Source organism: Hirundo rustica, chromosome 4 (genome assembly GCF_015227805.2).
Source record: "Hirundo rustica isolate bHirRus1 chromosome 4, bHirRus1.pri.v3, whole genome shotgun sequence".
In the NCBI taxonomy this organism is placed as follows: domain Eukaryota; kingdom Metazoa; phylum Chordata; class Aves; order Passeriformes; family Hirundinidae; genus Hirundo; species Hirundo rustica.
This window is the reverse complement of record NC_053453.1, coordinates 63,636,018-63,659,452: the sequence shown is the minus strand read 5'-3', so window position 1 is coordinate 63,659,452 and position 23,435 is coordinate 63,636,018. Positions and strand designations below refer to the sequence as shown.

General features: G+C 43.7%; 1 protein-coding gene across 2 annotated transcripts; it reads left to right on the top strand.

The window, feature by feature from the left end:
- Positions 1–2,113: 2,113 nt before the first annotated feature.
- On the top strand, positions 2,114–23,093 carry CREBL2 (cAMP responsive element binding protein like 2). Of its 2 annotated transcripts, none has more exons than XM_040063256.2 (4): positions 2,114–2,325; positions 9,818–10,015; positions 11,090–11,237; positions 11,956–13,127. In XM_040063256.2, coding segments are annotated over exons 1-4 (363 nt in total). In that variant the 5' UTR covers positions 2,114–2,310; the 3' UTR covers positions 11,958–13,127. The 2 variants fall into 2 exon arrangements, with proteins under 2 accessions (XP_039919190.1, XP_039919189.1); XM_040063255.2 differs by lacking the exon at positions 11,956–13,127 and adding an exon at positions 22,930–23,093 and having other exon boundaries at positions 2,152–2,325.
- Positions 23,094–23,435: the final 342 nt, after the last annotated feature.

The window sequence follows — 23,435 nt, the reverse complement described above, 5'->3', positions numbered from 1 at the left end:
AGGAAGAATAAACACCCTGTTGGGATGTGTTGAAATACGAGCACATGGTGCAAAATCACCCTGTGAGTTATATCTCTTTTTTAGTCACACTGACATAAGCAGCGATTTTTAAGCTATTGCCTGACTGCTGAACTCACTTTATTTAGCTTCCTCAAAGTCTCTCTGGATCTCAGAAGTCCAACCTTTCTTTTTACAAATATTACTAATTTCATCAGGGACCTGCCAATAGTTATTGCACAAAACAATTTGTGACACTGAATGTAACACAAGGTACGATCTCCTTGGTGTACATCACTATAGTTTAAATGTTTAAACTGTTCAAATCAGTTTAAAATGTCATCATCTTACGCTCTCTCTGGATGTGCATATATGTATAAATAATACCCAGTTGCATTCACAATTGTTCTTTCTGACAGACTCCCACTCCACTCGCATGTCCAAATTCATCCAGGAGGAAAAGCAGACTGAAATGTATAGTTTGAGTTGTTCCCTGCTAGCACACAGAAGCTCTTAAGTGCTGAGGCAGGGAACTTATGCTTTACCCTGGTCAGAAGCTGGGAGCTCTGCTTCTTACATGATATAAAGCAGGATAGGAGGGCTAATCTAGAGGGAAGAAAAGATGCAGCTATAACTTTAATTTACTGGTTAAAAGGATTCTGGCCTTTCTGAATCAGCACCAGGGCTCTGTCTAATCTCCTTCCTCCACTCATGTTGCAACAGAGAGTTGCCTAAGTGAGCTATGCTGGCTCTTTGCCACTCAATATTTCCCTTCACCGGGGAAACCCCCAGCTGGCTTTTAAAGCCGGCTTTATGGCCTCAGGATAGTGCCAAAGGCAGTATGAGGCGCCTCACCACCTTCTGGAAGAATTTGAAAGCAAAGATGGGGGTGGGATTATAGGAGACAAGCTCATAGCAAGCTATTCCTTCCACTTTATTAGCTGATGCCTCTTGTTTAACGCACTGATCATCCCTGCTTTTTTATTACTATTATTTCAAGGGGGCGTTGCCAGAACTGATTCATCGTTTTTGGACAAGCAAATAGGAAGCAGTGTGCAAACTGCCTTGTCTTTGACAACTGAGAAGCATATAAGCTTATAGAGGGAAAAGCAAGCTTTGGAAAGTGCTTTGTCTCTGCCATCTAGCAAGCAGCATATTCCTCCAAGAGGAAGGTCTGTGATTCAGGGGGAAAATCCCATGACAAAGCCTTCAGCCCTAACAATCGCATGTAAGAGAGATTAAGTCATGGGAAACTCCTGCGAATAGAGTTGCATGAATAAAAAGAAACATGCAGCAACATGAAACACGCCAAGCTTCGTGTTTCGCCGCCGGCTTGAAACGTGGGCCACACTTAAGAGAATTGTGTACTGGGGTACCCGTGTCTTTCCAGCAGGCACAGGCCTCATTTCAAGGCACAGACACAGGACGATGGCCTGGCTTTGCATCAAGCGTTCAACATTCGATCTGTGCCATGTGTACACGTGAAAACGGGAGGGAACTGGGTATTCCCAAAGGATTACAGGGACTGCTTCTCCAGGCTTGGGGGAGCTCAGTAGTGTCCAGGGGACCTGGAAAACTCAGCTGTCTTCAGGAATTCTTAGAGCAAAACAAGGCAAAAAAAACCCCAAAAACAAACAAAAACAAACAAACAAAAAACAAACAAACAAACAAAAAAAAAAACCCCACACCCACAGATTTTTTTTTTTTTCTTTTTTTTTCCATCTAGCTCGAGACAGTCTTTGCGTAGGGTCGGAGCCGGCAGCCCTGGCCCCACCAGCCCCTCGTCATCTTTCCGGAGCCACTGGGGTTGAAGCAGAGTAGCCGTGGAATAGCGCAAGCGTTAAGAGAAAACACAAACAAACAAACACCTCCCCCCCAGAAAAAAGAAACAAAAACAAACCCCCAAACCAAAAACCCAAAATACCAACAAAACAACAAATTCAGTTGTTGCTGCGAGGAGGGGGAGCTTCCGCAGCCTCCTGGGAAATGTAGTTCGCGCCGCCGGCGAGGCGAGGACCAATCGCCGCGCCCCACCTCTGCTCGGTCTGCCGGGAGTTGTAGTTTTTCCCGGCCCCATCAGGGCGGCGGCCAAGGACGACGGGTTCGAACAAGACTATACTTCCCAGCGTGCACCGCTCTGCCGGCGCTACCTCGCTCCTCGTCTGTACACAAACATGGCGGCTGGTGATGGCGGTGGCCGCGGGCGGCCCTGAGGTTCTGTGAGCGCAGGTGTCCGCCGGGGCTGCGGGCGGGCGGCTCCGCCTGCTCCTCGTGCAGGGGCTGCGGCGAGGCGGGTCGGGGCTGGCGGCACACATGGATGACAGCAAGGTAAAGGGCTGCGGGGCCCACCCGGGAGCTGGAGCCGAGGGCGGCCGGTGCGGCTCTTGGCGCAGGGAGCTTTCTGAAATCTGCTCTTGAAGGGCTCTGCTTGCTGCAGCCTCCAGAAAGGAAGGGTCGCCCCCTTAGTTCTTGCTTGCAGCACTTCGGTATTGCTTCTGGCGTTTCCTTAAAGCTCCAGGCATGGGCCAGAGGCTGGATACCACCAGTGGTGTGTGGTGCAGTGGCTCATGCTCCCAGTAGCACTCTGAATTGATTAGATAAATAACGCTTGTGCGCAAATACTGTGGTACGAGGGTAGCAGCGTGGGTTGCAGCCTTGTGCTGGGTGCTGGAGCCTGAATTCGTCCAGCATTGGAAGAATCTTATAAAAGCAGCACGGTGGCATCCCTGCAGGTGCAGGGCTTCCACCTGAGCAGAGCCGAACGTGAGAAGATGCACAAGGAACGCAGCTTGTGCCCCTAAAGCCTGCAGGGACAGCTGCTGTGTCCGCTCAGTGCAGCGTTTTGCGGCTCACACTCTCAGCTGAGTTTGGGTGTTTCAGCTCTCTGGAGTGCTGGCTATGGGTTATCCTGGCAGTCGTGCTGGAGACACCACTGGAATTTTACTAGAACAAAATTACACAGCCTATGGTGATCTGCCTTAACTCAAAGGGGGGGGAAATGCTTGACACAATTTCTTAGTAATAAAGGAATTTAGAAGCGATCAGTAATTAGGCAATCCATGGAATGGATGGTAAGGCTGTGAAAGGATTATGGTGATCGGCTATTTTAACAGGTATGCCATTTTATTTCATTAAGGCCTTGTCTGAAAGGTGTGAAGGAGGTTGAGGGAAATCTGCAACACCGATGTCTCTCAACTCTGGGAACTGCATGAAAGTTTGTGTAATTAGGGCAGTAATTTAGAAACCCCAGAAGATTTAGTTCTGGAGGCGTATATGGTTCATGAGCATTATCTGATTTTTATTTCCTTTTGTGTTCTTCTCTATGAGACTTAGGCTGTTTGTACTACCCAAGTTCCAGACTGTCATTTAAAAGTAATTTTTGGTGTCATGTGCAGTCCTGATAGTCTGCCTTTTTTTTTTTTTTTTTTTTCTGAAACATTTTTTGACACATTTACTAAATAAAATAATTTATTGTTATTTATGGTGAGTTGAAAAGGAAAAAAACCAAAAGAGTGGAATATTCATTCTTCTTGCTGTCTTCACTCCCAAGTAGAGTTTTTATAGTTCATGAGGCCGCAGGTGACCCTGAGGGCTTGGTGACTGTTCAAGAGATGCCATTTCCCTTGGGAGGGCTCTTCCCTTTGCAGGGTGCTGTGTCAGGATGAGGCAAGCACTGTTTATACCTTGCTTTATGGCCACTGTGGTTACAACTGGAGCCAGCATGTCCTTGAAATCTCCTAAAAATTCCACTGAGTCATGCTTTCCTCCTTGCTGAGGGGGTTGGCCTGTGAAAAGACTTTGCCTGCAAAAATCCAATCAATGAAATTGTGTTTGTAGTGTAGTAGCCATTCTATAACTGCCTGCAGCCAAGTTCAGCATTTGCCTTCATCTATGTGGCACAAAGAATTTAGAATTGAGCTTGCAAAGTTTTCCCTGATTCATAGTGCACTTTAATTTAGCCTTATCTGGTTTAAGAGAGCATTAGAGGAATGGTTCTTGTTAACACATTCCTGAAAATTGGAAGGAAATAGCAAGAAATAAAGGGAGAGGTAGAATATCTTAATATCAGATCTAGAAAATTTTCATGTTTCGTTTCGGAAGGATGTTCTAAAATTACTCACGCACACTCAAAAAGAACTAACCCAAAATATGACTTTTTATCCCTTTCTTCTATAGAACTGCTTTTAAACAAGGGTGAGGTACTGGCCTCACTTCTCACTTGGTTTGAGCTATTGGGTGTGGAAGGGAAGGAGATAGGGATGTAGCTGTTCCTTGGCAGTTAATTCCCGTTAAAACAACACTTGTGCATCTCTGAAGTATTTGGACAGAGGAAAAAGGAGATCTGTTTTAGTGGTTTCAGCCTTTACAGATGAAATTTCTTGATTAGTTTACAAGACTACACATAACATATTATGGATTTGTTAAATGCATTGGGAAGCAGAAAATAGGGACTAGGGTAAGAAGGTGATAACTCTTGTTAGTCAACATCAAAATACAGTTTGATACATCTAACTGCAGTCTTTTGTGTTAATTACTGAGATTTTTATGGGAGACACTGACAAGACTTATTTGGGTAATTAACTTTTCAGTTTGTGGCTAGAAATGAGAAATAAAATTTTGTAACGTCAGATCACTTTTGTTATTCCAGTGAAGTTAAAAAAAAGTGTACAAAAACCAGACCCCCACCAAAAACGGTTGGGGTCGCTCTCTTTAATTACGATATTCTTGCCTTGCACAGAAAAGATACTGTATTACTATTTTTGTGGATCCAGCAGCTGTTGATGTCTTTCTGCGGTCTTCATGCAGCTTTCCTTCTCGAGGGAACACTTGGTGTTAGAGCAGGGAAGGCGCTCAGCAAAGGGCTACACCCAAGGAGCTGGGTTGCTTTCCACACAGCCTGGCTGTGAGACATCAAATACTCCTCTGTGGTCCTGAGTCATAATAATGGGGGTGCAGGTGTCCCTTGGAGGGAGTGATGGAGCAAGCCAGGTGTGAGATCTTGTGTTTCAAACACAGAGCTTGAGGGGTCTCTGGCCATGAGCTGTCTTGTGGCCTGTGACCCTCGCTGGGGCTGACAGGGATCAGGGAGAGAGAGATCTCCCAGGCAGTCCTGGAGTCAGCCCTGGGTAATGCTCTGAGTGCCACAGCAGAGACAGAGCTATGGTGGAGATCACCTCAGTTGTTAAGGAGGTGGGTTGCTATGTTTTCACCCTTCAGGGCTTTTTCAGAGTTTGCAGGTTCTCAGTGTGCTGGAGAAATCTTCCACCCAGGATCATGTCCAAACATAAAGCATTCTCATTACTGCTTCCTTGGAAATACAAAACCTTAACAGCTTTGGTTATAATTTGATATGAGCAATTTCAAATCATTAAATGTTTTAAGAAGCTCCTGCTCAGCATTGCTCAGATGACATGTCTGCTCATATTTGCAAGGAGTGAGCAAAATGGAGATTAAGGCCTGCAAACGAGAGAACAGTTTCCTCATTGTTACAGTGGGCTGGGAGGATACACGTGGTTAGAGTTAGCTGACCATCCCAGAGCCAAGTTCTGACAGAGGCAGGTTTAGGAAAGTGTCTGGTTTCTGTTGGTGTCAGCTGAGAGAATGTGTAGGGTGTCCACCGTGGTGGACATAATTCCTGTGTGAGGTTGTGAGTCCTTCCTCAGGGAAGAGCAGGGTTGTCACCTCTGGAGTGGCGAGGTGGCATCTGAGGGACTGCTGCCCTGAACTTTAGCACTTACCCTTCTGGGTGCCTGCATAACACCTTAGGGAAACTTGATATTTAGTCCTAGCTCAAGCTTCTGTAAAACAGATGTTGCAGGAAAGACAGACAGTATTCTTTATGCTGAACATGGCATTCTTATGGAACATGAAGCACTTGGTATGGTGAGAGTTTTAGGACTAATTTCAGTTGACACATCTGCTTAAGACTTAGATGGTGTTTGCTCACTAAATAGGATCTTACATTTTTGGATCATTATTGGATGTATTTTGTCTGCCAGTAAAAGTAAAGTAATTGTGTTGGGCATATAAAATGTCATGAAATGGGGGAATAACAACCATGCTCTCTAGCTGGGCTTTGTACTGCTACTGTGAGTGGTCTGCTTTGAATTGGGAGGTCAGAAAACTTCATCTTTATTTGTTGCTAATCATTTTTATAGTTTTATATAAATTCTGTTGATGATCACCAGTTCCATGCTGCATTAAATTCTGCAGCTATACCTTCAGCTGCCAATGCAATGAATAGTCTGTTTAGGATGGATCTCAAGTACTGGTTGATGGAGCTGCTTGTTTATTGGTAAATGAACTCATCTGGGAGATGCTGACCTGCTCAATGTGATCAGCATTGCTGGTCAGTGCTGCTGAGCAGTGCCTGGATAGTGTTGCTTTAATCTGCTAAATTGATTCAAACTTGCAGATGTCACGATGAGGCCAACTTTATCCCAGTCTTCTGTCTGAGGGGCTCAGCTCCTCAGTGCTGTGAATGCTAGTAGCTGTATTATCTGTGCATTTCCTTCCTGAGGAGGACATCTCTGCTGTGTGTTCTGGCAAGGATTTTGGAGAGATCTGCTGCATGCTTCTAATAAAAAAAATCCAGAAGTCTGAGGAATTTTCTATATCACGTCAAGTAATTGCAGCTATTTCCAATTCCAGGTCAAATAACTTTGTGTCTGAACACTGATGGGACGCAAGAATGAGGTTATGATCTAAGCAGGGTATTAAAAGGAAACTGTGGAATCACAGAATAGGCTGAGTTGGAAGGGACCCATCGGGATCATCGAGCCCAACTCTGGCCCCATGCAGGACACCCCAAGAATCACACCATGTGCCTGAGAAAAGAGTTATGTTCTTCTATTTTCTGAAGTCTGAGTGAACTGAAAAGGGAACTTGGTCAGATCTCTAACTAATGCATGCCTTTATTAATATTTCTGTGAAAAGTTTTATGATTAATGTTGTTCTGAGTCCCGATTGCGTATGACTCCCTGAAAAAAAGCCAATTCTCCACTGCTGAATGCTAATAGATCACATCCCTTTATAAACTCCAGAGGAATACAAAGGGACAAAAAATGTTTGCTTGGTCTGTTGCCATGTTCAACATCAACTATCACTTCTGCTTTGTCTTCTTTCTGTCACATCAGCATAGCAACTGGGCAGGCAAACAGCACTAGAAGCCAGGGAGATATGGTAATGCTGGAATGGTGGCAAAGGATTTCTCAGGCCTTTTTTTCCCCAGCTGGGTTGCTTAAGGTTACAGCAGGAGCTTCTAAATATTGGTGAGGAAAAACTGGCGAGGATGCAGGATTTGATTAAATTGCTTACCATTGCTGCCTTTGCAGGGTGCTGTGTAATTGTGTGCTGAATTCCAGGAGCCAAGAAGACACTATGAGTCTTTGGGGTTGGTGTGGAGGCTGATTATTAGGGTGTTAGTGCTTAGAGCCAAAAGGGAAGGAAGCTTTTTCATTTTCTCCATGGTCCTGGTGGTTAAAGTGTTGTCAAGTGATCATGGTTGAATGGTTGAAGAAGGTTGAAGCCTTTTTCCTGCCCTAAGGGACCTTGTGTGCAGGGCTGCTGCAGTGGTAAAAGATCTTGGAGGGAGAGCAGTTGACACACCTCTCTGTAGAAAGCTGTCTGGAATGACCAAAGGGAAAGCAGTTTATGGATAACGGTGGATCCAGGATGCATTTGCCATGTGTTAAACAATCTTTAACTTGCTGATTGTGTGAAATGGTGTGGTGGGAACCATTCACCCACATGAGACTTTGGGGAGAGGGCATGGCTGTCAGTGCTCCGGTGCAGGATTAGGACTTGAGATACTTCACACAGCAATATGGGGTGTGCTGGGGCCCCAACCTCGAGTGCCAGCTCACTCTAGTTCTAGAGGGTCAGAACCCAGAGCGGCCAAGGTTTTTTAAGAGAGCTGCGGTGTATGTCTCTACAAGACCTTATCTAGCTCTTGAATTCAAAGATTAACTTTGAACTACCTGGCATTAGCACAGAAAAATCTCAGGTGCTGTAAGTCTTTGAGAACTGAAGTACTTTGGCTGTAGTGTGTATGACGTAATGTCCATCAATCTCCCAAGTGCAAGTAATAGTAGATAGCAAATTGTGAGTGCCTACGAGCCCATCTGGGCAGATTCTGTGTAGTTTTACCTTCTGCTGAGCTGGGAGAATGGATCACAGCATCCACAGCCAGGAGTGTGTTTCCATGAGGGGACAGACCTTGTCATGCCTGAATGAGGACAGTTGCTTTCCCTTCTTTAGAGCTCTTGCTAGAAAATCTTAAAGGGGAGCACCTTGATGAAGTAAAGAATTATTTTAACTGTATTCAGTAGTTCAAGTATAAAAGAACTTCATTTTTTCCCTTTGCTCTTCTGAATATATTGTGTTTGTTTCATAATCATAGATGTCCATTAAGTACTTTCTGTTCTTTCATTTGCTTATGGTAGGCAGCTACTCCTGAATAAATCAAGAGGGACAATACAGAGAGGGTAGGATTATGTTGGCATGTGATTGTTGACTCACTTTCCAAAGAAAGAATAGGCTCAATTGTATAATCCTTTCTTTTCCTCTTCATTCTGGCACATCAATTCACTATGTTATTGTTTTTGTTGCAGCTTGCTAAGTTTGCAGAACAAGTGACTCCTTTGAATGTTAAAAATGACTTATTTTGTAGCTTTTCACAGTAAAAGTGCCTTTTTTAAAAATGATGAACTCTGATATTTTGAACACTGCCTATTGGAAAAAGTCTGTATCCAGGATTGTGAAATACTAAGGCAGCAGTGAAATTCCTATATGCAGGTGTGTGTGTTAGGTGTATTTCTCTACACTCCCTCCAGTCAAACAGTGTGGTCAGAGTGCAAATAAAGAGAAATCCTCACTTCGGAGGGGAGCTGGGGTGTGTGAGCTGATGTAATGCTTACTGGGTGATACTGCCCAATGACCAGTGAACTAAACTTCCGACCATATTTAAGACTGTGCCATGTCCCCATGTTAAGAGTAAAAGGTTTGAGTGGGGAAACACAGAATAAACACAGAGGAGAGCAGGTTTGTTTGTTTGTTTGTTTATTTTTTTTAGCAGGAGAAGCTCTCAGACCTGTAAAAAAGGCGCCACAAAGATGAGGGGAAAGTGAATGCAAAACCTGCTTTCTGTAGGGCAAAAAAATAGGGAGTTACATTTCTGCAAAGGAATCTACATTAGCAACAGGGAGAGTTCACTAACAGTATGTGTGAGGAGACTTCACCAGGCTGTGGAGTAATATTTTTAATGTGAACATGCCAGAGTGGTGATGTACTACTGGAGCAGAGGAAACAGAGGTAGCACTCGATGTGACTGAGTTCTCTGTTTAGTAAAATGCCTCAAGATTCCTTTGAAAGAAATCTAGCCCAAGGAAGCTCATGTGGCTAGTGAATGATTCTGAATTTAGAGTAGGCTGAAACTGTTGACTGCAGCAAAACTAAGTTTTGCATCATATTGAGAAAAACAAATATATTTTTTTTCTAAAGTGAAGTGTTAATCTCTGTTATATAATATTTCCAGACCTGCTAGAGCAGGTTTGTGATAGGAGAGCAATTTCACTACGACTGATTATGCCTCCTTAAGACCCAGATACCCTCATAGATACCTGAACTAGTGTGTTCAGTTCTGGGCTCCCCAATATGAGAGAGAAATAGGAGAGAATCCTGAAAACTCCGGAGCTCAGCATTCTTATTTCCTCTGTTGCTCCAGAATGTATATGCAAGATTTTATACTTGAGACTCCTACTAGTTCAAATCACAAATTACCTTTGCAGAACAGGATCTTTTTTGTGCCCTTCCTTTCCAGGTGGTTGGAGGCAAGGTAAAGAAACCAGGCAAACGAGGTCGTAAACCAGCCAAAATAGACTTGAAGGCAAAACTTGAAAGAAGTCGTCAGAGTGCAAGAGAGTGCAGAGCCAGGAAGAAACTGAGGTACCAGTACCTGGAAGAGCTGGTTTCGAGCAGAGAGCGAGCCATCTGTGCTCTCAGAGAAGAGCTTGAAATGGTAAGGAACTACCATGTAACCTAACCCTCAGTATTATCTGGGACCTGTCCTCGTGAACACTTGTTCCTCGGGACCACGGTGACTGACAGTGGCATTTGGCTGGGAAGTATCAAAACATCAGATGCATCCAGCTGTTTGCCTGCTGTGGTGTGTAGAATATAAATTCATGTCACAAGTTATCTGCTGGTTCCGAACTGTAAGCAAGAGAAGAAAGTGCCATTACATTTGAGTCTGTTGTCTTAGAAATGTTTGGTTTTGAAAAACTTTTGACAGAGGTAGGTTGTGGCAAGAAGTGCTGAAATATCAAAGGGCAAACGTATATCCACAGGGTGTCATTGTTTCTCTGTTGGGGAGGTGGATTCTTGCAGCATGCTCTCTGTGCAGGTGGCTCTAGGATGTGTAAGATGGAGGTCTTGCCCAGATAAGCAGCATTCACCAAAGAGAATGTTTCATCTGGAAATGCAGACACAGCGGTGTCATTGAAACGTCACCAGCGCTGAGGACACTGCCTTGGCCTGGCTTTAGGTTTGTTTGACTGGGCAGGGCCAATCACTCCAAGTCAGCAGGTTTAGGATCTGCTGAAAAGCCAGCCAACTGTCCACAGGTTTTTGATGTGCTTCAGGGCTTGGCAATGAAGGATTTAAGATGAGGGAAGTAGGAATAAGGCACGTGTGCTTCCACTGTGCCCTGCGCAATGGGAAAGGACCTCTTAATAGTCCATCAGCCCCAGAGTCACGTGAAATACTTGTTTTTAATAGGCCATGAACTGGAACGGTATTCTCGCATGCCAGCAGCGAGAAATTGCACAGAGTGTTCCATGTTGTTTAATAATTACAGTATTCTGTCTAGTGCTGCCTCTGAGTAGCAGTTTATTGACTGAGAGAGGCTCTGCTGAGGGCAGGTATGCGGCCACGTGCTCGGCTCATTAGGGCTCCGCAGTTTCGTAAGAGGCTTCGGCTCGGTACGTTCAGACCTTAAATGAATATATAGCGGAAGGTAAAGATTACAGCCCTGTTTTGTCTGCTGATGTGGTCCTGGCAGTTTGCTAAGGCCTAATGTGTTTGCGTGTTTCAGTACAAGCAGTGGTGCATGGCCATGGACCAAGGGAAAATCCCCTCGGAAATAAAAGCCCTGCTAACTGGAGAGGAGCAAGGCAAAGCACAGCAGAACTCGACCAAACTTGCCAAGGCTGCGAAGACAGAGGCAAACAGCAGCAATCCCTGTAAGTATCCAGCCTGTAATTAATTCCTGTTTTGTTACATCTTTTGTGGTGTAGGAGGATGGCTGTGGTGTAGGAAGAAACATAAGGATGTGCTTTTGGGCACAAATGGTTGATTGAAGCAGAGAGCTTAGTGGGTGGTACAAAGACTCTGTGTAATGTTTACATGGACAACACAGAAATTCCACTATAGAGGAAGCTGGGCAGTTATTTTAAAAGAAGACTCTTTGTGTTTCACCAGAGCCTGTGGAGACCTGTGAAAACCTTAATTTCTTACAGCATTTTCTGTTTTTTTTTAATGCAAGATAAATGGAGCACATAAAACATAATTGAACTTTAAAAACTTCACCAAGAAAACATTATTCTAGCTGCAAGCACTCCAAGAGAGAAATGCTGGACATGGGATTTCCTATGGAGTCTTTTTTCTGACTCCTTTGTGCTTATGCAGGGAATGGAATAGGTTTCTTTTGGGAATTGGAAAGTGAGAAGATGATGTGATATAAAGTCATATTCCTGATATGTAAATGCAAAGGGAGAGAGTTAAGGTGTAGCATGGGCAATTCTGTATCTTCTAATTTTGTAATAGTTTGTGCTACAGGCTAAATTACACTTGAAAAATTTTTTAAAATAGGAGTTTCTAGCTTTATGTTTTTAAGAATCAACATGAAAACCACTTTTTCAACCATAACAATCTTCCCTCCCCCCGGTGCACCATTCTCAGGAGGCCGATGCAGAACCTTCCGCGCTGCAGCAGAGGTGGCTCGGGAGCTGGCAGGAGGAAGAATGCTGTTCTGAAGAGTGGATGCATCCCCAGGTGCAGGGGAGAGGATCCCAGTCTGTTCTCTTCTCTTTGCTCCTCCCCGCATGAAATTCTTTGATTATGGTGTTCCTAAGGCTTCATGGGGTGTGGCTTTTGGGGCAGTGGGTGTTGGTGTACATGAAGCCTTGTTCTTCCTTTCGCTACACTGCCCTCCCCAAATACAGCTGTGGCAGCTTTGGGGCGTTCCCAGCACAAGAGTGGGGCTGCTTTTATATCAGAGCCCAGAATTAGGCTGGCTTTGTGTTTGGTGGTTATGTGGCTGCTAACTGTTGTGGGAATCTGGGTGGTTCTGTAAAAGAAAAGCAAGAGAAGGATCTTGTAACAGCTTTGCTGAAGCCAAACCCAGTACTGTAGGTTGAGGAGAAGGAGCTGGATCAAAAGCTTTCAGTAAGAAGATTTATAGCAATGTCATTTGTAACCTAAATGCAGATGTTGCTCTTGGCATTCATGTGTAATGCAGCATGTCTTTTGTGTGACTGGGATTCTTAAAGAGGTACTAGATACATTTCCTGCTTCTGCCCATACTTCTTCCACTGGGTGCATTTTCCACTCCCAGGAAGACAGTCAAGGCATTTCCCTGCAGCCTGCTTCCAGCAGGGGAACAGCAGCCACTCCCTCTCACCCGCTGGGCCCTGATACCTTTCCATAGCTATCTACATTTTGTACCCTAGTGCCTCTCTGGACAGCATTAATGTGAATTCTGCAGTGCTGTCCTGGTTTCCCAGCCAAAGACAATGCCAGGAAGTGGTAGCAAGGAAAGCAAGTTGCATCAGTTTGGTTTTGTAGTAAGAAAGGTGATGGCAAAACTCTTGTGGGCCGGTGTACTCATCCCGGTTATTGACAGATAACCTGCCACTTTCCTCAGATTGCTCTTTCTCCTGGATATGCTTTTTGTATTCTTACGATGCAGATGATGGAGAGTGGAGCTCTCAGGATTTTCAGAGGGGGTTTGGCTTGCTTATTCTGTTTTGTTTATGACAATGTTTTTCTCTGTATTTTATGAAATGCATGGAACATTTTTTTAATCTCACGTTTTCAGCATTGTTTCATAGAATAAATATTATAATGAATGACTTTGCTAGACCGAGTGTTGCCTTTTTTATTCAACTAATTGGGTGTGTTAAGCATTGTCTCAATTCAGGATGAGGTGAAAGCACTGAAAATAATCAAGTACCATATCTCAGTGTACAGCAAATTGTTTTCAAAATTCCATTCTAAGCACCTGTATATTGGACCTTAATGCATGGGTTTAGGTTTGTTCTTTAGACCCTGCAACCAGTACTCAGTTAGTAATTGCTAAAAATGTTGCACTGGCACACAAGACTGTTAGGAGAGGTTGAGTTACGCTGAAGCAGAGATGGGGAGGGTATGAGGGTTCATGTTGTGTTGTCCTTGTCCTATCCTGCCCACCCCCACCCCCATCATCCACCCTCTGTATCTGAAGGTCTGCACTGCAGTTTGTACTGAAAGAAAGCAATAAAGCCAACCCATAAGTTTGGGGATTTTTGTTGATGTTGAATCCTTACCTGTTCCTTTTCCTGGATTTTCTGGAGGAAGAAAAACCCTAGGCCAAATGTTCCGAACTCTACTCTGCCAACCTTGTTGTTGGACTTCGTATCATGATCATACCAGAAGTGTAATGGATTATTTTGGGTTAGAATTAGTCTTACACAGTCCACTTTCAGATGCAAACAATGTATTGTGATTAGACACATATTTCAAATGTTATACAGATGCTTAAGTGTCTTTCAGAATCAGGGATGTAGAAAACAAGCAGAGGAGTTGTGGTGTGTGACCAGAGCAGCTCTGCCCAGCCCTCGGGAATGTGACAAATGCAGCTCTGATCTCACCAGAAACACTCTGTGTGCTTTCTTCCCTCTTTCTTTGTTTCATGTGCTGTGATACCAAACAAGAGGCCTCTCAGCAGAAAGGTTTCTTTTCTGGAGGAAATGGAGAGCTGGAATTTCTCACTGTGGAGGGCAGCAGTTTCTTCTGTTCTTTGTCATGATGGCTCCTGCTTCTTGGCTTAGTCAGCACTTGACATTACATTTTGTGCCTGGCTCTGTGGCACCAGTAGTGGTATCCATGTTCTGACAGGTTTCTTGTGCTTTTTGCAGATGGACAGGAGGCCTGGTGCTGCCTCCATCCTCCTTGATTTTCCTGCAAGCAAAAATCCATGACACGAGAGTTACAGCTCTAACTACAGCTTTTCCATCTGCTCCAGGTGCTGCAGTCCATTACAAAATGTAGGATTCCCAGCAGCAGTCATTCATTAGAGTTCTGTGGCTTCCATCATGTAGCAGGTCATGCTGTGTTAGATGTTTCTGGCCTTAGATGGATTTCTGGGAGTCCTTTATTTTGAAACTTGAAGTTTTAGCAGTTCCCCTTGAAAACCACCAAGTGTGGTTCCTGCTGGTTTGCTGCTCTAATGCTGATACTCCTCATCCTTGTTGGGACGGCTCCTTGGAGTGATACAGCCAAGTCCTCTGGTCAGGAGTCTCATCTAGTTCCCTAAATAATGTAGGGTGGTATAGTCTTACCCTCTCTCTGTGTAGGCTGGGTACAGCCTTTCACGTTTCTCCTCCAGTGGGTGAGCACAGCTGGTTTTCTCTCACAAGTACTGAAGAAAGGAAATGAGCCTGGAAATGCCTCATTTTCCCACTTGCCATGGAAATCTAATCTTCAGCCAGAGCCATTTGCTGAGCTGAAGGTGGGTATCTCTTGGAAACTGTCCACAGTCTTAAAAAAATGCTGTCTGCTATTTGGTGTTTACACCAACACCAGAACTCCTGTTAGGGTGAGGTGTAGTAAGACTGAGCTCAGTGGATGATGATGGACTAAGTAAGCATTGTGCAGTTGGCACTAGTCCTTTTGGGGAGCGTTACCCAAGGATGGACCTGGTAGTGGCAGCTTGGTAAGAAAAATGTGCAGTAGGTCTTGTCTTTTTGTGTGCTGTGTATGTGCTGCATGTACAAAATCCTGCAGTGGAGGGGATGCATTTCATTAACTCATCACTTAACTGAGAACATTTCGTAATTGTAAAAAAATAATCACAGTCTGCTTTCATAATCTGATAATGTTTGTCAAAGAATCAGTTTCCTGTTAAGTGCTTTTCAAATACTAACTTTTATCAGGGGTTTGTTTTAGACAAATTTCAAAAAACTTTGCTCTTTCTTGACAGCTGAAATTTGGCCATCTTTGAGAGTGCCTGTGGCTGGCTGTTTTTCATTTTCTTTCTGTTTTACATTTTAGGGCAAAGATTAACCTACATCAATAATGAATCTAGTTTTTCCTGAAGAGCTGGAGAAGGTTGGGGATCATAGCTCCATTTGCTACTTTCCAAGAAATTGTAATGTCTATAATTACCTGTAAAATTACTGTTAATGTAAGGAGTGAATGTTTGAGACTAGTCTCAAAATGCATAGAAATCAGAGGAAAAGCTGAAATAAGAAACAGAGTCCTGCTCATTGTGCTCAAGAGTTACGCCATGGGTGACAGAGGATGGCCTGATGTAGAAATCCCTGTTGGAGGTGAGCAGGGGAAAATACCTGTTTGTGAGTTCCTGCTCTGGTGTCACTGAGCATCAATTTCTCCAAAAGTTATATCAATAAATGAATTTCTTACATTCTTCTGACTTCATTGTGAACTTATATGAGAAACCATAAGCTTCTAATCCACAGTAAAACCTGAGGTGTCCCACACTGAACAGCACATCAGTGGACTAAAATTCAACTGTTGCTGTGTTTATGGAATGTACAGATTTTTGTATGTAGATCTATCATGGCCTTCCAGTGCCTGAGGGGAGCCTGCAAGAAAGATGGGGAGAGACTCTTGACAAGGGCCTGGAGTGGCAGAAAAAGGGACAAGGGCTTCAGACTGACAGAGAAGGTTTAGAATAGATATTAAGAAAAGATTCTTTGCTGTGAAGCCTATAACAGATTTCCCAGAGAAGCTGTGGATTCCCCATTCCTGGAGGTGTTCAAGATCAGTTGGATGGAGCTCTGAACAGTCTTTAAATTGCAAATAGAAAATGTTGTCATTGGTTAACTAATGAATTTCAGCAGCACTTCATGAAAAAAAAAAAAAGAAACTAAAATACCTAAAATGTTTTTCGGTTAGCTTTTTTTTTTTTCCTCCATAAGAAGCACTTGGGAGGCAGGAATTTTGCTTCCGTAACTAGTACAAGATTAACTCTGCTTTTTTGTGTGTCAGCCTGTATCTCACAGCTGTCTTAATCAACACTACTGGCACTAACTTGCCTCAAGCAATTCTTGTGTATGATCTCTGTATGTTTGGGTGGGTATTGGTGACGTTCATAACTGTGCTGCAGCTGATTAAATAAATGTGTGAATAAAGGACTACAAGTGGATTATAAAATGTGTGTTTTCATGAGCCAGGCTGTTCAGTGTGAATAGAAATAGCCCATGAAGGGTAACTTACTCCCATACCTTCTTTCTCATGGCAACTTTCAGAATACATTTTGATCAAGTTTAACAGTGATGCCAGCAGCAATGCTGGGTGTTCCTGTGACAGTGAATTCCAGCAGTGTCCTCCAACTTTACCATCCTTATGTGGCATGCTCGGAGTGCCCACTGATGGAAGAACAGTCCTTTCCTGCTCCCTATCAAACACAGAGCTGGCCATGTTGTTAGGTCAGTGTTTTCTGGTTTGCATTTCTGGGCTTTTTCTTTCCTCTCCCCTTTGAAATCTGCTTTTTGGAATGCATTCCTTCTTTGGTACAGGAAAAGACTATTCTTCTTTCTTTCCCAAGTGGCCTGGCAGCTACTTTCAAAAGCTGTCAAGGGTTCCTTTTCCAGAGGACTGTGTATGAGTAACCATGAGTTACTCTGCTGTCTGTGCCTCTGCACATGTGCACCACACCCACCAACTCAGCCCTTCTGCATTTCTCGCTCGGTGACATCCGTGTAAATGCCCCTTCTGCACTGTCCTGAATAATGGCATCACCCTCTGTAGCTCAGGACCTTCTTGTTTCTCACCCTAGCACAAGCAGTGCTGGTACTGGCTTAGCCCAGAGTGGTTTCTGCTTGCTCAGGCATTCTGGTGAGCTTTATGGTCAGGAGGAATGTGACAGCGTTAGCCGACAGCAGTGATGTTCAGTAGATGCTGGGTATGTATTGAGACAGTTCTGCAAAGTTTAATTCTTCCTTCACTTGAAACGCTGGGATTTAGATGATTCTGTAACTTGTATTTCTGTACAATTCTAGGTTGCCCAGCATTTTCAGCAGTGGTTTTGAAAGAAAGGGCAAGTTCAGTTTAGGTTGACATATCCAAAACAGCATGTGGAGTTAAGGGAGGGAAGAATTTAAAAAATCTTGGCCCAAAGTCATTTATCTCATGAACATAGCCCAGAAAAGATTTCATCGAAGTAATGTTCATTTTCCATTTAAATCTGGAATCATGTCTGTATCTACGACAGTGAAAGGGGAAGGAAGTATTTCCCTGCTCTCTAAGTAGCTAATTACTCTTGTGACAAGTCTGTGTGCAAACCTTCCCAAGGTGATGGTGCTGCAGGGATCCCTTGATGAGAACAGTGTTAATATTCTCACTTCAGCAAGCTGCATTTCTCATTGCTTTATTCTTAGGGTTCCTCACTTTCTGAAATAAAATAGTAATTAGCTTTTTAATTACTGGTACACCAGTGGAGCCAATGTTACTTGCTGTGGGTGTTTGAGAAACAGCCAATTAACTGTTTCAGCTTTTTGAATTTACGTAATCTTTATTTTTCCTACTTTTTTTGCAGTATCCACTTAATGTCGTCATTGCAGTCCAGTGCCGCTAAATGAGTGGCATTGTTAATGGGAATGATATTGTCCACACATGCTGGCAGATAAAAAAGGCTGACTGACAGCTGGAGAACAATTATAAAGGTTGTCTGATTTAATTCCTCTGCCCTGAGCTACTTGTGGAATGAGCACAGTTGCTGTTCTGTGAATGTATTCATTAAAAAATGTAGGCAGAATGATGAATGAATGGCCTCTTGTGATTGCTTGCATTCACCTTGCATTTTTGTTCTCATTAATTTCCTTTGCATGAAATAGGGCATTTAAAAAAGCCAAATGTGGCTATTACTGATACAGCTTAGGACTGGTCTGTTAGAAATACTACCACCAGCTGTAACTTTAAGTATCACCTGTTAGCATGGATTAAAATTATTTTCTTTATTACTCTAAAACATCTTTTCTCTTGTCTTTTATTAGCATATAACTGTTTTCAGATATCAGTGAGAATTTTATAAAGTAGCAATTTCAAGTTAATTAAAGGGATGGAGAAAAGTGCAGGGATTGACAAGGATGCTTCTGAGTGCCGATTTCTTCCCTGTGTGCCATTTTTCTGCCATGCTTGATTGGAAGATCTACATGGACATGGTGAGGGTGGAGGATCAACACTGGTGCACTCCAGTTTTGTTTCTGATGTCAGGAGCCTTCCAAGGAACACTGAGAGCCCTTGAGGACACAATTTTACCATAGCAAGGGACAGGGAAAATCTTAGCTAGTAATGTTTGTCCTGTAGTGATCAGGCTACAGGAAAGAGCCAAGTGTGTGGGCCAGTGCTTGGCAGCTGTTGTTTCTCCTGGATAAGGTGACATTTGGAAACCTGGCCTCCTGGAAACTCCTCTTCTGCCCTTCAAAGAAAAATGGAACTTGAGTTGCTTTTCTTCAACTATTTCTCTTAAAGACCAGTCTCCAGTGATTTGTTACCTGGTTAGGAGTTTCTTCTGGCAGTTAACATGATCAACATGCAGCAAGTGATCTTTGAAGATGCAGTTGTGCTAAGGGCCACATCCTCAGCATCCCTCTTCTAACAAAAACAAACCCCATACAAGCCAAGAATGAAGATTCTGACAAAGATGCCCTGAATGGGTGTGAAAGATCAAGTCAGTAATGTGGCAAGAGCTGTTTCAGAGTCTGCAAAAAGTCCGAGGGCAAATGAAGTCCCAGCAGTGAATTAATGCAATCAGGGCTATTCCTGCTGCATTTACAGCTAGCTGGTGACTAATCTGAAATCTTGCTAACTGTGGGTATTTCTTAATCATTTTCCTTCCTGTATTTGGATCAATATGGGGAGGGACTCTGTGGAGTATGTAGAAGTGGAGATGGCAAATCTCCAGGGCTGAAGAGAAGAGCTGTAGTGCCTTTGGAAATAAGGTGGGTAATTCCATCCACCCATGTGTGGCCTCTGCTGCCTAATTCTACATGGCTTCAAAAAAATTCAAGTCCTTGATCAGTCCCTCTTCCCCAAGAGCATCTCTTGCTGATGCATGCAGAGAAGTTTGTGTCTGCCCAGGCATGAGACAAGAACAAAGTTATTTATTTAGCAATGTAATATTTTTTTCTTTTTCTATTCTCCTGCAAACATAGGACCGCATTGAGAGCTGATGTAAAATGTTTGAGATGCTGCACACAAAGGAATTGCTACCATCTTTGTCACTTCTGAATATTATCCAGGGACCATTTTCATGAAACAAATTAAAGACTTTGTGTGTGTTAGCAGTAGTGTAGAAAAAAAAATTCTGTAGTTTAGTCCAGATTGCTCATCAGGAGGTGACATTTATACAACAATCTTCCAGTAGGTGTGTTACGTTTTACTAGGAGCCAGTTCAAATAAAGCTTCTGTAATTTATAATGGCCTATTCCACAACACTTGCTACATTGAAAAGAGCTGACTAATAAAGACATATTAACTTACAGAATCACTTAGGGAGTTAATAACCCTTCCTTTGAGCATATGGGTCTGGCTTTAATAAACTTCGAATCTGCTTTTTGTTCTTTTAAAGAGGAAGGATCTGATATTGAGAAGGGCTGAGCACTCAGAACTTCAGCTGCAATTGATGGCGTGTGTTCAGCACCTTGGAAAACCAACTCCTAAATCAATGTCAGTTAAATCTGAATTTAAATGGGTTGAGTTGAAGAGACTGAAAAAACTCTGGGGATTCGTAAGTGAGCATATGGAAACCCTTAAGTCCAATTATTGGTGATAGCCACTTTGGTGTCACCTCCGTGAGGCTGGTGGAAAAACAGGTACAAGTGATGTGAGTCTCAGCTTCTCACTGGCCCCAACCCTTCAACTGGAAATTTTTAAAATATACTCAACCGAAAATCCAGCTTTCTGCTGAAATAAAAAGGAAGGGACATAATTTAACAATTTGTAATAGGAATTCCCAAGGGCAAGCCACTTAACACCAAGTATAAACAGCAGTGATATAGAATTTCTACCTAACGTGTGTCTGTTTAATGGGGGAAAAAAAAAAAAAAAAAGTCTAATGGTTGGGACTCATGTTCTTACAGAGGAAACATTTAAAACAAAGGGATGGATGGGCAAGAGACTCAGGAGTGCTTTGTCCCAAAACTTCTCCTTTGCAGATGGGGTTGAGATGCGTTTCTGAACTAGGAGTTTATTCTGTTTGTTTTGTGTCTACATTGAGCAGGCAAATGCTACAGAATTTCTTGCTTAGAAAATCCATGATCTGCCTTCTGTCTGTGTCACCTCTGGGGCCTTGGCAAGCCAGGAGGTACCTGGCATTGGTGCTACCCTCTGTCCTAAACCTGTCTGTCCATCTGTCCATCATCTGTCCTAAAATGATGGAAGGAGTGGGAAACTTTCCCCTTGCTCTTGTTTTTTTACCAGTGTAGTCTGGGTTAAAGGAAGCCACGGCAAGCAGAACCGTGCTCACCCTGATATAAATGTGATTGGGATTCCACTGATGTGGAAAGGTGGTTTAAAGGATCCAGCCTCCAGACTTCACTCATGGTTGCAGGGCTGGTTAGAGCCCATGATGTCAGCACAGAACTACCAGCTCTTACAGCCTGGGGACATCGTGTCCCTGGCTGTTTTGTCATGGCAATCCTGGACTTTTCCTGGCCACCTTCTGTAGTGAAAGGTGGGGAAACACTTGAAGAAACAAGTGTCCTGTGTTCCTCTGGACTCTGACCTAGCAGGAGGTGGGTAACCATGACCCTGTGACCTCAGGGCTCATTCTGTTCAGTTCCTTCTCTTTAATAAAACTACTAGCCAAAAAAAAACCCAAAAAACCCCCACAGCTGTTGTGTTTCAATCTCCAATCCAAAGTTAAAAATAATGTTGGGAAGTCGACATGGTCTGCTTAGTCTAGATCCGATTTTACAGTGTCAGAGGCAATTAAATGGCAAAGGAAAACTAAGCATATGGTGGTGTTTCAGCAAGAAACAATGAGATCAGAATATGATCCAGACAGAAAATACTGGTTGTGTCTCACTTTCACAAGGTCCTCTCACCTCCTAATTCGTGAGAGTTTTTTTGCTGGTGGCTTTAATGAGAAATGGCAGATCCTTATTTAATGGGGATTTCTGAATTTGTGAAACACATACTGGAAGTGTTCCTGTGGGCAGTGAGGGTTCTTCCAACGCTACTTTGTGTCGCAGAGGAGGAGGAAGGAAGTTTTTTACCAGACATGTAGGATTATTTCTCAGCAAAAGGGATTCCCCACGTTGCCAGCAGAGATTGAGAGGATGTCAGCTTGGGGCTCCACCACACGTGTGCTCCTGCTCCCTGCTGATGGCAGAGGGAGACATTCAGCCCTGTTTATTACACCCTGTAGTACCTGCTGCTCTTGTTCTATTCACTTCCACTGCTGCAGCACTTCCAGGCTCCAGGCATGAACAGAAACCCAAGTCTGCCACATTTGCTCTGAAAGCAGAAAAAAAGGACAATCCTTCTCTGAGGGGCTTTGTGACTAGGGATGTCTCTTGACAGCAGGGAGCTGGAGATTTTGACACAGGAGTATGAGGAGGGATAGCTGACACCCACACACTGTCTTGCATTGCCTCCTTTAACACCTGGGATCAAAGTGTCCACAAGGCTTTTGGGATGCCTTGAGTGTGAAGTGCTTCTGATAGCCTGGACTCAAGGATGTTTGGCCATGCTCTGAGGAGAGGCTGGTCTGGAGCCAGTTCTGTGCAAGAAAGGAAAAAGTCGGGTAAGAAAATAACTGAGAATTTGTGACAAAGGTTTACAAACCCAAGACTGGCCCAGAGAGAGTAGATGGGGACCAACTATTCACCATGTACTGACTTTGTCAGAGCTAGCTGAGGAGAAGACATAGAATAAGAAGAAAATATATGAGATCCTCAACTGAAAAGAGGTCAAATCCTTGGTTCTCAGGTAAAATGCTCCTAAAATCTGCTCAGATGGGCTCTGAACAAGTAGAGTGGGGATGTTTGTCCTTGTCCTTGCAACTAGGTCATTCTGGACCTGCTGTGGATTTACGGAATCGCACCACTGTTTGGCAGGTACCCTGTGAAAGGTGCTCATTCCTCCCAGTGACAGCTGGAGGCTGGGAGAACGTGTCAGGAGTCCTTTATCTTCTCTGCTCGTCCTCAAGTAACCAAGGCTACAGTAGAAAATGGGTACTGGAATGCTTGTTTAAGGAAGACCTCCACTCTGAACCCTACAGAACTCTCCTGTCAATTTTGTAAGAATTCAAAAAATTCTTTGCAGGAAGAGGAACAGCAGCCTGGGCTAGACCTTCCATGTGCCACATTTATCCAGCAGAGTGAGGGGAATTCACCCACAGGATGCTAGTGTTGCCCTAATTTAGAGGATAAATAGTTACCTGTGTTTTCTGAGGGAGTGCTGTTGTACTTTTGGGCAATGCTATGGGAATTGAGAAAATACATCAATATTCCACACATAGACTCAATCCAATTCTTACTAATGAGATTGATAACTGGGGGGAAAGAAAAAAAAAGGAAAAAAAAAATGCTCTCTGTTTCAGAAAGTATAGATGATTCAGGGTGAAGAAATTTTCATTCAGAAAGTCAATTTGAAATGAAAATGGCTCCGCTTACAGTCCTTTCTTCCTCCTCTTCCTTTCATTAGGTCCTGTTCTTTACCTGCCAGACCCTTGCAGTCCTCCCTCCTGCTTTCCAGCCCCTCCACAGGCATTGCCTTGCCTGAGCACTGACCACACACAGGCTTCATGGGTAGAGAACATCAGCAAACTGGTGGGCACGAGGCAAGAAAAGGGGTGGGAGTGGGGTTGAATGGACAGGATGCATCTGTGAGCTGCCAGCCAGCTCTCTCTCAGATGGATCATAGCTGAGCTTGGGGAACCTTGGCCTTTCCAAGCAGCACAAAGTGGTCATCACACATGGTGAGAGTGCAGCACGCGTTCTCTCATTGCTGACCACACCACCCCCTGAATGATAACACAGTCAATAATCCATCTGCTTCTTAGATGATGTTTTTCCTGCCTGGATGCTCAAGGCACCTCTGTATTTCTGAGCTAGCACTGAAATAGAGCTTCGGGGACCTAGCCATGTTGTTACCTCCTCCCAGTGACACAAGTGGACCTACATCCCCTAGGGAGGAAGCCCAGTTTGCCT